Raw genomic sequence first — 14,094 nt, forward strand, 5'->3', positions numbered from 1 at the left:
AGGGAAATTATGTGGAGTACTTGTCTTTGAGAATGTCTAATATGGTGTTAGGATTAATCTGTTTGGTTGTCTCCCCAGATTCAGCAGTAGAGCAGGGAGGACAAAGAGGATTTTTTTCCCCCATCGGTCTGGCAAGTAAATTTTGAGGAGGTTTATTTATTTGAATTCTGTCTCCTAATTCAGGTTGATTGACTAGTTAATGCTTCCTGGAGCCATGCCTGACATATGGATCTGTGAAGTCCTTCTTGGCCCCAGAGCCCTGAAATTGCAGGGATATGGTATCAAACTGTTTATGACAGGACACGGGCGTCCCAGCTGGGGGGGCCAGCTTTACGACTGGGTGCGTGTGCGCGTTTACGATCGGCGGAGCAGATGGTTGAGCAACATTTAAGTAAGCCGCTTCTTTTACACCTGGATAGTGATAAAAATGAATCTTTATTAGCCTGAGCTATTTTTAAATCGTCACTCTAGCAGAAATATCGCTTTACTGAGGAGGAAGACTTAGTGTCGTGATTGTAATATTTGTTTCAAACCTATCAACCTTCAAATACAAGCTACGTGGTTGCAGGAGATGAGTCAGCTGTTTGCCCAAACAGGAACGAGGGAAGTTGGATATTAATTGTGTTAAAGAAGCCTCAGGTGGCTGTACAAGTTTCATAACTCTGAAATTACGGATGTAGATCCGCTAACTGGGTAAGAACACAAATGCTTAAAAATGGGATGGTTGGGAGTTACGGTTCAACCGATAAGTATTCTGTTTTGTCTGTGTGGTGTAAGTGGGAATGGACATCCACTCCTGGGTACAGGTCAATGTTATTGTGTCAGAAGTCTCGCTTGTCATGTCGTGTTAATTGTTTATGTTTTGTGTTAAATGTTTATGTTTCGTGTTTACTGTTTGTGTTGTATTAATTAAAAGCAGAAATGGAGCACCAATGGAGCCGGCTGACAGCAATGTTTGTGGAGATGTGATCACGTGCAAGAGTAAGTCTCACCCATATTAAATATAGCATCCCAAGATGTTGGGAGCCTGAGTTCAAATTAAGTACTCTTGTGCCATGACCCTATATTCGGACTTCAAACCTTTAGTTACCGAGGACAGTGTGACTGACAAGAGAGTACGGTCTACACAGACTGATGAATGATTGACCTTTGCGACTGTGTACATGAGGAAGAGGGGAAGACTCTGATTTGTGGAAATAACATTATTTTTCAGGACGCCCAGGAGGATGCAGCTTGATAGTGTTGTTCTATTACAGGTTGTTTGATTGCTGACTTAATGCTGATTGTTATGTGATTCTTGGTCTATTGACATTAATACTTTTGTGAAATAGGTTAACGATTAATTGGGGAATAATATCAATGTTTGGTGACAATTGCCGACTTGTCCCTTCTCTGGAGTATGTATATAGGAATGTGGATGTTGTATTATTCCTTGTCTCAGGAGTCTTGTCCTCCGGATTGTTCTCAAGGCCTTTGAGGGGAAGGACCCCCACGTCCAATATCAGCTGCTGCCCCTGAAAGAGGACGTGGGGACCATGAGCGTGCTCGCTCCGTTGAACGTCGCCTTGTATCCTATCCTTAAGGTTTTTAATATTTGCGATATTTAGGTTGGGCTTCATTGAGCATTATAGCGAACGAGGCTGCATGTTTAGATCTTTATGTTGATCTCTGATCAACAGAGATTAAAAGGGGGATTAATGTGATATATGGTTTTATTGTGTAACTCGTCTGGGCGTAAACATTGGTGCTTTATTCCAGGGAGGATAAAATGTAAATCAGATAAGGGTGTGGGAGTGTGATGCAGGAAAGCTCCCAGCAGGGTGCATGTGTAGGCCACAGGGGACATCTGTTGGAGACAACAATGGCTACAAAGGGTTGCTGTAAACTTTATGAGAAGCAAGAATGTGGAGACGGCGTCTGGAGCCAGCGGCAAATGGCCATCATTCTGCATAGCAACGATGACGTCAATGGACCCTGGACCAATCAGACGACGAGGATTCCAAACTTCCTCTTTGAAACATTGTATAAGTCCGGGGCAGGAACAGATAGCTTTGTTCAGTCTGCGCTGTCTCTACTGAGGCTAGGATAAGCGTATCTGCTGACCCAGAGCTCTGAAATATGTATAGACTCCTCTGTCAGGAATAAAATGGTTGGCTTTTAACATGTCGTTATAATTGTAGTTCTTTCACCAAAACGAACACGCATGGAACCTCGAGAGTTGATAGGTGATTTTAAAAGACAGGTTCCTTTAAGACCTTGAGTACTCCTGCTTGTGCAATTAAAAAGACATTTGCTTCATGAAAAGAAACTATAATTTAATAAGATATAATTTATCTGCAATGTATCTTAACTAGATACATAAAACCTCTTGTTCCTACATGTTTCAACGTTTTAAAAATAAAACGAGAGACTCCTGGATCACGCACACACACACACACACACACGCAGGTTTTTGTATTGGGTGGTGATAAAGTGCAAAAAATTAAACTATACTTTGAACTCTGGAATGTAGCTTAACTAGATACATAAAACTAGTTGTTTCTAATACGTTTCAACATTTTATAATTGAAAACGAGAGACTCCAGGATCACCCACACACAATTTAGAAAAAAAGGAAAGAGAGACCCTCGTCCTGACAGAGTGAAGATAGTTGGATGAATCCCAAAAGATACGTTTGGGCATGTTTTCGAAAAACAAAAGAATGTCTAGGCATGTTTTCGCCTTGGAAACTCCCACATGAAATGTAAAACTGACAAGTTTATACTTTAGCTGTATTAATGTTCATCACATAATGCGTTACACCTGCACTTGTTTTTGATAACAGCCGTGTAAACGAGATGTCCTTGAAAAACGAAAGCATGTCTTGGCATGTTTTTGATCAGAGCCTCAACAGCCCCCACATAAAATGTAAAACTGACATGTTTATGCTTTTCACATGCACTTGTTGTGATAGAAGGCTTGAAAACGAGAACATGTCTGGGCATGTTCACTGGTAGGGATTTTTTTTAGATTGATGGACTGCTCAGCATTTCGCACAACCCTGTGGTCAGAGAAAATATATTTTCTTGGCTAAATACTATTTTTCTTCAGATCATCTAACATGTCGGACACCCGATGTCTCATGCTGAAGCCACATGAGTGTCCCATTCTCTACAGGTGCGGGGTTGTGACCTCTGGACATGACCCTCAAACATCCCAGACGCCCGATGCCCGAGTATCCCCATTCTTTGCAAATGCTGTGTGACCTCTGGACATGACCCCCAAACATCTCAGACACCCCATTTCACCTGCACAAGTCATGTGACGACCTAATTCTTTGCAGCTGTCTCAGTGAAACCCTCGGGGGGCACCATCAACGCGGGACGGGGCCAGAAAGGACCATATTCACAGGTATGATTACAAATTACCTTTTTTGTTGCCGATATGACACCCTTTATTTTCCTTTGTTTCTACAGGTGTCCCCGAACATGATATCATGCGACATAAAAATGTGATCTCACTTTGTTTTCACCAGTTGTGACGTCATTTTGTTTTCACCGGATGTGACGTCATTTTGTGTCCACCTGATGTGACGTCAAAGGGGACGTGGCCCGAGAGGTGACGTCATCGGGCTTTGTGTTTCCCTATAGATCCCTCGTAGATTTCATTACATATTCTATAAAATTCCACTCTTGGTTGTGTTGTGTGTGTTTTGAGTTTAAGTAAGCCTCTGTCATCTAGAACTCGTATTTCATAAAATGTAGCAACCTTTAGATTATAAGACTGATAAAGCGTTTGTCGTCACTTTCTCCTAAATTTTATACATATAAAAAGTGACGTTACCGCTTTATCCAAACACCAATATACGCTACAGGACCAGTATTTAAAAGGTTTTCTTTTTCAATAAATTCATCTAAATTGGCACAAGCCATTTTACCATTACTTTTGAAAACTGTGGAAGCAATTCCACTGGGCTGTAGTTTGTGAAATTGTGCTTATCACCATTTTTATATAAAGGGATGACTTTCATTACTTTCATTGAGTTTGGGAAAACTCCTGTTGATAGTGACAAATTGCATATGTACATGAGTGGGTCAATAACTGATTCCATAATAGTTTTTAGAGTCATCATATTTAGAGCATCAAGGTCAGTTGATCTTTTGTTTATACAGTATTTTACAATACTTATGATATTTCTTTGTACTTTGTTAAGGAAAATGCTATTGACTGTTGTATTTAATTCTTCATCTATTATCGCTTTATTACTTACTAGACTTGAACCCACATTTACCAAAAAAAAAACAACATTAACAGCTTTGACATCATATATACAGTATCTTTATTTTCCTTAAAAAAAGTATTTTGGAAATTTGTATTTTCCATTGTCACTTTTAATTACACTATTTATTATTCCCCATCTAGCATTTGTGTTATCTTTAAACTTATTTAATAGTTCACTATAATAATCTTTATTCTGTTTTCTAACTTTCGTCACTAACTTTTTTTTTTATATACTTTGTATCTGTCTTTAAGCAAAGGACAATTTCTTGTTTTCTACACTCTCAGCTCTGCTTCCGCAGGTACAGTAGAAGCAAGCAGCTTGTCACTGTGAGCGCTCGCCACCGAGTCAAGCGGAGGAGGAACGTCCAAACACAGACAGGAACACCCTAGTGAAATCCAGCCCACTGGTTGTCAATCTTTGGAGTCAGGCTCTCCATTGGCCTAGAAGTACCTGGCCCCTTAAAATGGCTTGATTTTTGCAAGAAAGGAAATAGGGAGAATAAAATGTGATATTATTTTAGTTTCTCAAGGTTGTTACAGGGAAAGCATGTCACAGACATGTTAGTGAGACAACTGGGGAATGTTTTAAATTGTGAAAAAGGGTATATGTTTCCTTTAAATCATTGTCTGTGTAGTTAATAAAGGTTTTATGATGGCAACAGTGGGCTTAAACAAAAATTTCAAAATATAATTGACCTCAATGGAAATTTTTGTTTGACCAGCATCATGGAATGTATGTGGTTGAACTTTGAGGTAGCACTATATGTGAATGCAGCAGTAGTATGATATTATATACTGTAATATGCGCAATGGTTGTTTTCTCCCTATGCAGTACATACCAGCAGTCCCCTGATCTGGCGATACTCTTCCACCACTAGTTCTATGTTCTCCACCAGACCGAACTCACACAACCAGTGGACAGAGAACAGTTCCTTGAGATGGACACCCTCCATGCAAAGGTTGACGTGCAATAAATCAATGTCCATGATCTTTTAAGAATGTGACAGAAAATATTATATTAGAAGCAGTTTAAATGTTTTAGAAAACAGAAAGATTCCATCCATCCATCCATCCATCCATTTTCTATACCGCTTATCCTGTTCAGGGTCATGTGGAGCTGGAGCCTATCCCAGCTGATTCCGGAAGAAAGGCGTTCTCGGCTTCACCCTGGACTAGTCGCCAGTCACCCATAAGGTACATAGTCAGGTCCATAAGTATTGGGACATCAACACTAGTCTCATTTTTTGGCTCTAAACACCACCACAATGGATTTGAAATTAAACAAACAACACGTGCTTTACATACAGTGTTTCAGCTTTAATTTGAGGGTATTTACATCCAAATAAGGTGAACGGTGTAGGAATTATGAGTTTATACAGTATATATGCCTCCGACTTTTTAAGGGGGGCAAATGTAATGGGACAAATTAACAATCAGAAATCAATCTTTCCCTTTTTAATACTTGGTCTGGAATGCACAGAGATCACCAAATGCTGGATTTCATTCCTGGTGATGCTCTGCCAGGCCTCTATTGCACCTGTCTTCAGTTCTTGCTTGTTCATGGGTATTTTTTCTTCATCAAGTAAAATGCATGCTCAATCAGATTCAGGTCAGGTGATTGTCTTGGCCATTACATAATATTCCCCTCTTTGGTTGCTTTCGCAGTATGTTTCAGGTCATTGTCCATCTTCACTGAGAAGCACCGTCCAATGAGCTCTGAAGCATTTGGCTGACCATCATGCGTCACTGCTGAGGTGGGTTAGGGTATGTTTTGGATCAGGAGGAGTTCCTTTCCTTCTCCATATACTTCTCTTCCCATCACTCTGGGACAAGTTGATCTTTGTCTTATCTGTCCATATGATGCTGTTCAAGAACTTTGAAGGCTTCTTTAGATGTTTGGAAACATTTTATCTGGCCTTCCTGTTTTTGAGTGAAGCATGGTGGTGCAAATGGAGCTGGTTCCATTTATTTATGGATGATGTTACTACTGAAAAAAAAGCAGCAGGATGAATTCTAAAGTGTTTCGGCCAGTATAATCTGCTCATATTCAATCAAATGCTTCAGAACTCATTGGACAGTGCTTCACAATGCAGATGGACAATGACCCGAAGCATACTGGGAAAGCAAGCAAAGTGTTTTTTAAGGTAAAGAATTGAATGTTGAATGCAATGGCTGAGTCAATCAAGCTGATCGAGCATGCATTTCACTTGTTGAAACCAAAACTGAAGGGAAAGCTGCCCCAAGACAAGCAGAAACTGAAGACAGTTGCACAGAGGCCTGGCAGAGCATCACCAGGGATTAAATCCAGCATCTTGCACTAAAATCAGCCATCATCAGTGACTCAACAGCAGAGTTGTATTTCTTCAAATGATCAGTTATGTAGACCTTATATAAATGTCAGTTTTCTTTTGGCAAACAATAATTTTGAAGAAAAAAAAAATTTGTTGAAACCTACGCTCAAGTCCTGCTGTAGGAAGGCCTCTTCAAATGTCTTCCTCTGGATCTTCCCCAATCCAAGCGCACAGGCAATGGTCTGACGAAGAAAAAAAATAAATGTAATTTGAGATTCTTGCACTTTCGTGCCAGTATTTCTCAACAACAACAAAAATTGCAAGCCATAACAGGAAAATCACTTGAATGTTCACAATGGTTCCTCATGCCAACCATTACTGACATTGACGCAAAGCTGATAATTCCTCAGTGTCACATGTAGATGACATACCAATGACTCACCAATGACCCAACTCTGTTAATTTTATGTCATGTGTGGTTTTGCTCGGTAAGGAGGATGGGTTCTGGAAGGCTTTGGCCCATCCCCTTCATGAGTAATCTCAACTTTTCCCAGTCAATAGCAAGTCTTGCATTTGGACATTTTGTCATAGATACAGATGCGTCAGCAGGGTTACTGTTGCATGTAGATTTAAATAACGTCATGTTTGTAATGTACTGTCAGGATGACAAGGCATTGAGAACACCAGACAGAGTGAATACATTTCCATAACCAGAGCGTAGTCATGCATAGGATGGAAGAAAAAGTCATCATTGGCACTTACAATACGTAGCAACTTATTGCTGTCAAGTTCAATAATTGTCTTGCCATTAACATCTGATCTGACAGAGACTCAAAACTATCAATGCTCATGTTAGGAGAATAGATGAAGGTCAACTAAGGCCTGGTACACACATGATGATACTTAAGCTGTTTTTTTTCTTCCTGATTTTGCCCCTTCCTGACCATGGATGACAATGGATGACTATTTTATGTCTTTTTGATTACCCTGGAGTCTGAGGTGTGTTAACAAAAACATTGTACCGATAATAGCTTCCAAAACGGGTCAGGTTCAATTAAATGTTTTCAGTATTTACGACCAAAATTATTCGTGTGTGTGGGGAAAGCAGACATCTCCCGAGTCATGACCCTTTGAATTGTGAGGTGAAAGAAAATGTAGCCAGTCAAGAAGAGACCTCACTGAGGAACATGGAAACAGCCGTAAATAAAAACAAACATGTCCTATCCAATGTCGTATTTTGTATGAGAATGTAGCCAGTCAAGAAGAGACCTCACTGAGGAACATGAAAACAGCCGTAAATAAAAACAAACATGTCCTATCCAATGTCGTATTTTGTATAATTGGGTTCACCAGTGAGCAAGAAGTATTATAGTAATAGTATAGAAGTAGTCTTTACTGATCAGTAAAGACTACATCACCATCCTGCAACACTCAACATACCTCGTACTTCTTCTTCATCTACATTTTTATAAGATCACGTTTGATCTCACAAAATTTCTGTCTTGGCGGACTAGATTCAAGATCGGTGATGGAACGGAACCTTTATGTGTGTGGTGTTCTGTGGCGAGATTATCAGAGCACACCACACACAGCATGACCACAACTGTTTAATGCCGATTTTTTTTTTGTCCTTGTGTGGTGTTTGTAACAGATACACTTTTAAATAAAAATAAAAAAATCCTTATGAGTGTACCAAGCTTTAGAGCAATTAATTAAAATAAGACGAGATCATGAGGAGGAAAAATAACAGTAATTAGGATGTCACTTCAATACTATGGGTAATACAAGGGGAATAATTTTCTACTGTATGTTCATGCTATGTGCACATATCAGCGCTAGTGAGCCACCTAGGAGACAACATACTAATAATATCAATTGAAAAAATGCCTTTCAAAGGGATCCAAATATGCCAAATGTATGCTAAACATGAGTCCGTTTCAAATATTCTGATGAGAGAATTCACATTCAGGTATGACTAGTAGGCATGGTGACGTGAGAACAGGTCATTCATCCATTTTCTGCAACTTCACCTGTTGAGTGTCATGGGAAATCAGGAGCCTATCCCATCAGACGATGGGCAAAAGGCAGACTACATAGGCCGACAGTCAATCACAGGACAGTTATCGACAGAAAATGTCAGACTCACACTCTCAGAATTCACAGTGAGGCTAACTGCAGCAAAGTGAGTAGAGTGTTGACAAAAAGTTATGGTAGTGTGTGCGTGTACAAAATACAAAATTGTTGTTACCCCTTTGTTAATGAGAGAAAAACCCACAGTGGTCACAGAAATAACTTGAATCTGGCAAAGTAATAATAAATAAAAATGTAATGAAAATTAGACATTGCTTTTGAATTGTGGTTCAACAGAATTATTTTTAAAAACAAACTCATAAAACAGGCCTGTACAAAAATGATGGTACCCTTAACTTAATATTTTGTTCCACAACCTTTTGAGGGAATCACTGCAATCAAACGATTTTTGTAACTTTCAGTGAGACTTCTGCACCTCTCAGCAGGTATTTTGGCCCATGCTTCATGAGCAAACTACTCAAGTTGTGTCAGGTTTGAAGGGTGCTTTCTCCATACAGCATGGTTTAGCTCCTTCCACAGATGTTCAATAGGACTTAGTTCAGGGCTCAAGAAGGCCACTTCAAAATAGTCCAATGTTTTGCTCTTAGCCATTTTTTGGGTGTTTTTAAGCTGTGTGTTTTGGATCATTATCCTGTTGCAAGACCCATGACCTGCAACTGAGAACAAGCTTCCTGCCACTAGGGATCACATTTCTCTCTCGAATACTTACGACAGATGGTGCGCTCTGACACTGATGTACTTTAAACGTAGAGTTCACCTTTAATTTCTTTTGAGGTTGTTCTGGGCTCTTTTGTTACGATTCATATTCATATCGTCTCTTCAATTTGTCATAAATTTTCCTCCTGCAGCCACATCCAGGGATGTTGGCTACAGCCCGATCTTAAATTTCTGAATAATATGTGAAACTGTAGTCACAAGAACATCAATCTGCTTGGAGATTAGGCTTTACAGGATCAAGATTTTTGGGGCCGATCACAGATCAGCGAGTTTAAAAAAAAGATAACCGATCACAAGATGGAGTAATGTGTCTATTTAAATGACTTGGTCATTTACTGTATATACTTGTGTGCTTGATACTGAGTATCTTCAAAACTACTCTCTAGTCCAGTGATTCCCAACCAGTGTGCCGTGGCATATTAATGTGCCATGAGCGATCTTCAGCTGTCTCGTGGAAAATTATCACATTTTACTTAACTGCTCAAAAAAATTATGTATTTACAATAAATAAGGCTTCTTTGTTGCTTTATTTATGCCAGTGAGGCATCGTGACAGACAGAACAAATAAGTGCTCTACTATTAGATGACAGGAAGTTGTAGCGGACATGCTCCCCGCAATCTGAGGTGTCACAGTGACTCCCCATGGCCGTGGTCTTGTCCGGTTTCCTCCGTCCCTTAGACACGCCCCCCGGGGACTTAACCTCTACTCCCGCCTCCTCCTACACTTTTGTCTATGGCTTGCTCTAGGTGACCTCAGCACGGCACCCGCCGGCCCTCCCATTTCTTTTATTCAAACACGCGGCTCGGCAAAGGTGAGCCTTGGGAATTGAGATCTGGTTCCCTGGCCTCCGTGGATCACTGCTGCTAAGCCTCCAGAACTGCTGCTGCTGACCTCCCACATACGCTCGCAGCCAAACGTGAATTCTCTGAACTTGCTAGCGGATCCCGGAAACAGGCGGGGAGAGAGAGGTTCATATTCTCTCAACGAGGCGTGACGAACAACAATTTTTCTTCTTCCGCCTTGTTTGTTTTAGTTTTATTTTTCTGCATATTTTTTCTTTTTCAACCAAACCTGCTTTGTTTTTCTCCTGAGATGCCAGGAGAACAACCACCTCCACCGACCAGCTGATCTACGGTCATGAGTACCACAACAAGCGTTGCTAGGATGTATAATATTAGTGCCTATTAATTTTTGGGGAAATTACTCGCTTCACACAGAATCCCAACTTTGCCCTTGCTTTGACTCAACGCATTAAACGCTCACATTCTCAACTTTAGCCCAACAACACCCAATGTTCTATTTCCCTTGTTTTACGCCTATTTTTCTTTCTTCTATCATCATTCGTGTTTCTTTTTTGTAGTTAGACCACTCTGTGTGTTTCCCTATAGATCCTTTGTAGATGTCATCAAATATTCTATAAAATTCCAATCCTTGTTGTGTTTTGAGTTTAATAAGGAGACTTCTGTCATCTAGGACTCGTATTTCATAAAATGTAGCAACCTTCAGATTATGAGACAGATAAAAGGTTTCTCGTCGGTTTTCCTACGTTACACATCTAAAAAGTGACCTGGTGCCCTTTACGAGACAAAAATAGCTTGATTTATAACGTTAAGCATCAAATCATGCTAAACCGGAAGCAACATAGGCATCGCTGCTTCGACGATTTCTTAAATAAATTATGTTTTATCCAAACGACAATATACTCTACAAAGTACATACAGTAATTACTGTGTATCTACTTTTTGTGACGTTTTTGTTTGTTGCTGTGCCATTAGATTTTCCAATTGTAAAATATGTGCCTTCGCTGCATAAAGGCTGGAAATCATAGCTCGAGTCAGGTCATGTACAATATTCTAATCAGTCAGGTCAAACCAACATTACAAAATGACAGAAATAATGGGTGCTAACTTATTGTAATTGAATTGGCATCGGAATACAAGATTTTACTGCAGTAGTCTGCAATCGTGAAAGACTAAATTTGTCTTGTAGTCTGATCCACGCATTACGTACTGTCTGTCTCAGACGTGTTGTCTGTCCCACACCGCCGACATTTTTTTCAAAATAACTTTATTGGCTGTCAGATATTTACAGTAGCACCTCAAAAGACACGCAACAACGCTAAAAATAAACTAGCTTTTGGATTCAAATATACTGTACATGATGGCGACGCGGAGTAAATGTCTTTTGCGGAGAGGATCAGATCGGCGAATTATGACATTAAAGCCGATCAGTCGATCAGCATAAAATGCTAAACACTGGGGAACAATTTTAAAAAAATTCTGTTGTTAGATTTGTATGTTGATTAAAACTAAAATTGGCATGCTGATTCCAAAATTGCAGTCAGTTTTTTTCTAGCACATCGTTTTTTTCTCCACAGCTTACCCTCCAGATAAGCAAAATTCTACTCATTAGCTGTAGTAAGACTTGCCATCTGATTATGATTGGACTCATCTACAACTACGTGACAACTTGTTTGTGCAGTCACAATTGAGACAGTGTGGTGAGAGGTGTGTACAGCTCCCAATAGGTCAGTAGTATCAATATCTGCAAACAGAAAGCTAGCATAGTAGGAATTAAGAGGATTTGTGCTGGCTTTTCTCTTAGCCTTGTAACCATGGGCATACCATTGTAAGTTCTATTTCATTTTAGGCTGGTTTTTTTTGGAGTTTTCAAAGCTTGTAACTATTCCATCTTAGTGTTTTATTTACATAGGTATATATTTCCTTGGCTCCACTTTGTTCAAAAACTTGACGTGACAGAGAAAAACTGAGATAAGTTTTGGATTCCGCACCCAAAAATTAGTCAAAAACAGCTGTCAGACCTAACTCAACAAAAATTGTGTTATCGGCCGATACCGATGTAATCAGCATTCCTCCCGGTTCCACATAGCACCTACGCCGCCGCCTTTTCGATCGATTTTGCAGCATATTTAAACGTATCATCTGGTAATCTAGGTACATTTGTTCTACCAGACTGTTCCACGGTTGCCATTGTTGTTGCTTTGTTCCTTGTTATGGAAAGGAAAGTAAAAATGGCTACCGGAAATGGCCAAAAAATGTCGAGGAAAGTCCACCCTGTGGCGTCCTAGCCAATACCAGCCGTAGCGACACGCCTGACTTGGAAGAGAACTGCAGCACACACTTTCAAAACAGCGTGTGTGGGTTGCGCTCGAGTATAAAGGCAAACTGCGTGCGGGATAGCCGCAGTGACGTCAGCGCAAGTATAAAGAAGCCTTAAGAACAGAGATCTGTCTCAAGAGCATCACAAACTTGCTGCATAACTTAACAATGGCATTGGTTACAGGCACACACAGTGGGTACGGAAAGTATTCAATCCCCTAAAAATTTTCACTCTGTTATATTGTAGCCATTTTCTAAAATAATTTAAGTTCATTTATTTCCTCATTAATGTACACAGAGCACCCCATATTGACAGAAAAAAAAACTGAATTGTTGAAATTTTTGAAGATTTATTAAAAAGAAAAACTGAAAAATCACACAGTATTCAGACATTCATATATTTAACTTCGGTTCTGTCCATTTCTTCTGATCTTCCTTGAGATGGTTCTATACCTTCATTGCAGTCAAGCTGTGTTTGATTATACTGATTGGACTTAATTAGGAAAGCCACACACCTGTCTATATAAGATGTTACCGCTCACAGTACATGTCAGAGCAAATGAGAATCATGATGTCAAAGGAACTGGCTCAAGAGCTCAGAGACAGCATAAAACAGCATACAGTGCAAGAAATATAATTTAAAAGTGGAAAAGCTCTGAAACGTTTTTAACCTGGACTTAAAAACATGCACACTTGGTCACTTCTGTTGGCAATTTATTCCATTTGTGTGCAGCATAATAGCTAAATGCTGCTTCACCATGTTTGCTTTTGTCTCTTGGCTCCACTATTTGACCTGAGTCTGTCTATCTCAGAGCCCTACTGGGTTTAGTGATTTATAGACCAGTAGCAGAACTTTAAAATGTATTCTAAAGCTGACTGGAAGCCAGTGTAAAGACTTTAGAATTGGAGTAATATGCTCTGACCTCTTTGTTCTGGTCAGAACTGGAGCTGCCGCATTTTGAATGAGCTGCAGCTGTTTAATGCTTTTTTTAGGGAGTCCAGTCAGAAGACCATTACAATATTCAAGTCTACTTGAGATAAAAGCATGGATGAGCTTCTCCTGGTCTGCTTGACACATGCAAGCCTTCACTCTGGATATGTTTTTCAGATGGGAGAAGGCAGTTTTAGTAATTGATTTGATATGACTGTTGAAAGTCAGGTTGGAATCTGTCAGAACACCAAGGTTTCGGACTTGGTCTTTGTTTTTTAAAGAGAGTGACTCCAGGTATTTACTAACAGCAATCCTCTTTTCTTTATTGCCAAAAACAATTATCTCCGTGTCATTGTGGTTTAATTGAAAATAATGTTGGCTCGTCCAGTTATTTATCTGTTTTAGGCAGTGACACAACACCTCAATTGAACTGCAGTCATCTGGAGACACTGCTTGATATAACTGTGTGTCATCTGCATAGCTATGATAGTCAAAATTAAAGTTCTGAAGAATTTGACCCAAGGGTAGCATATACAGGCGGAACAGGAGGGGTCCAAGAACTGACCCTTGATGGACCCCAAAGGTCATTGCCATTCGATGAGATTGAACACTTCCAATGGTTACAAAATAACACCTTTCCTCCAGGTAGGACCTGAACCATTTAAGGATTGTTCCATTTAGTCC

General features: G+C 39.8%; 1 protein-coding gene across 3 annotated transcripts in view; it reads right to left on the reverse strand.

Annotated features, from left to right (window-relative positions):
• Positions 1-14,094, reverse strand: part of ak7b (adenylate kinase 7b) — a 224,280-nt gene that overhangs the window by 104,083 nt on the left and 106,103 nt on the right. For 2 of the 3 annotated variants that reach the window (XM_061795577.1, XM_061795578.1), the window contains exons 9-10: positions 6,716-6,793; positions 5,100-5,249 (exon numbers count right to left, since the gene is read on the reverse strand). In XM_061795577.1, coding sequence (XP_061651561.1) covers positions 5,100-5,249; positions 6,716-6,793 — 228 coding nt within the window. The remainder of the gene's footprint in view (positions 1-5,099; positions 5,250-6,715; positions 6,794-14,094) is intronic. The other variant, XM_061795579.1, reaches the window with a different exon arrangement.

The sequence above is a fragment of the Phyllopteryx taeniolatus genome, chromosome 13, assembly GCF_024500385.1.
Source record: "Phyllopteryx taeniolatus isolate TA_2022b chromosome 13, UOR_Ptae_1.2, whole genome shotgun sequence".
NCBI classification, from domain to species: Eukaryota; Metazoa; Chordata; class Actinopteri; order Syngnathiformes; family Syngnathidae; genus Phyllopteryx; species Phyllopteryx taeniolatus.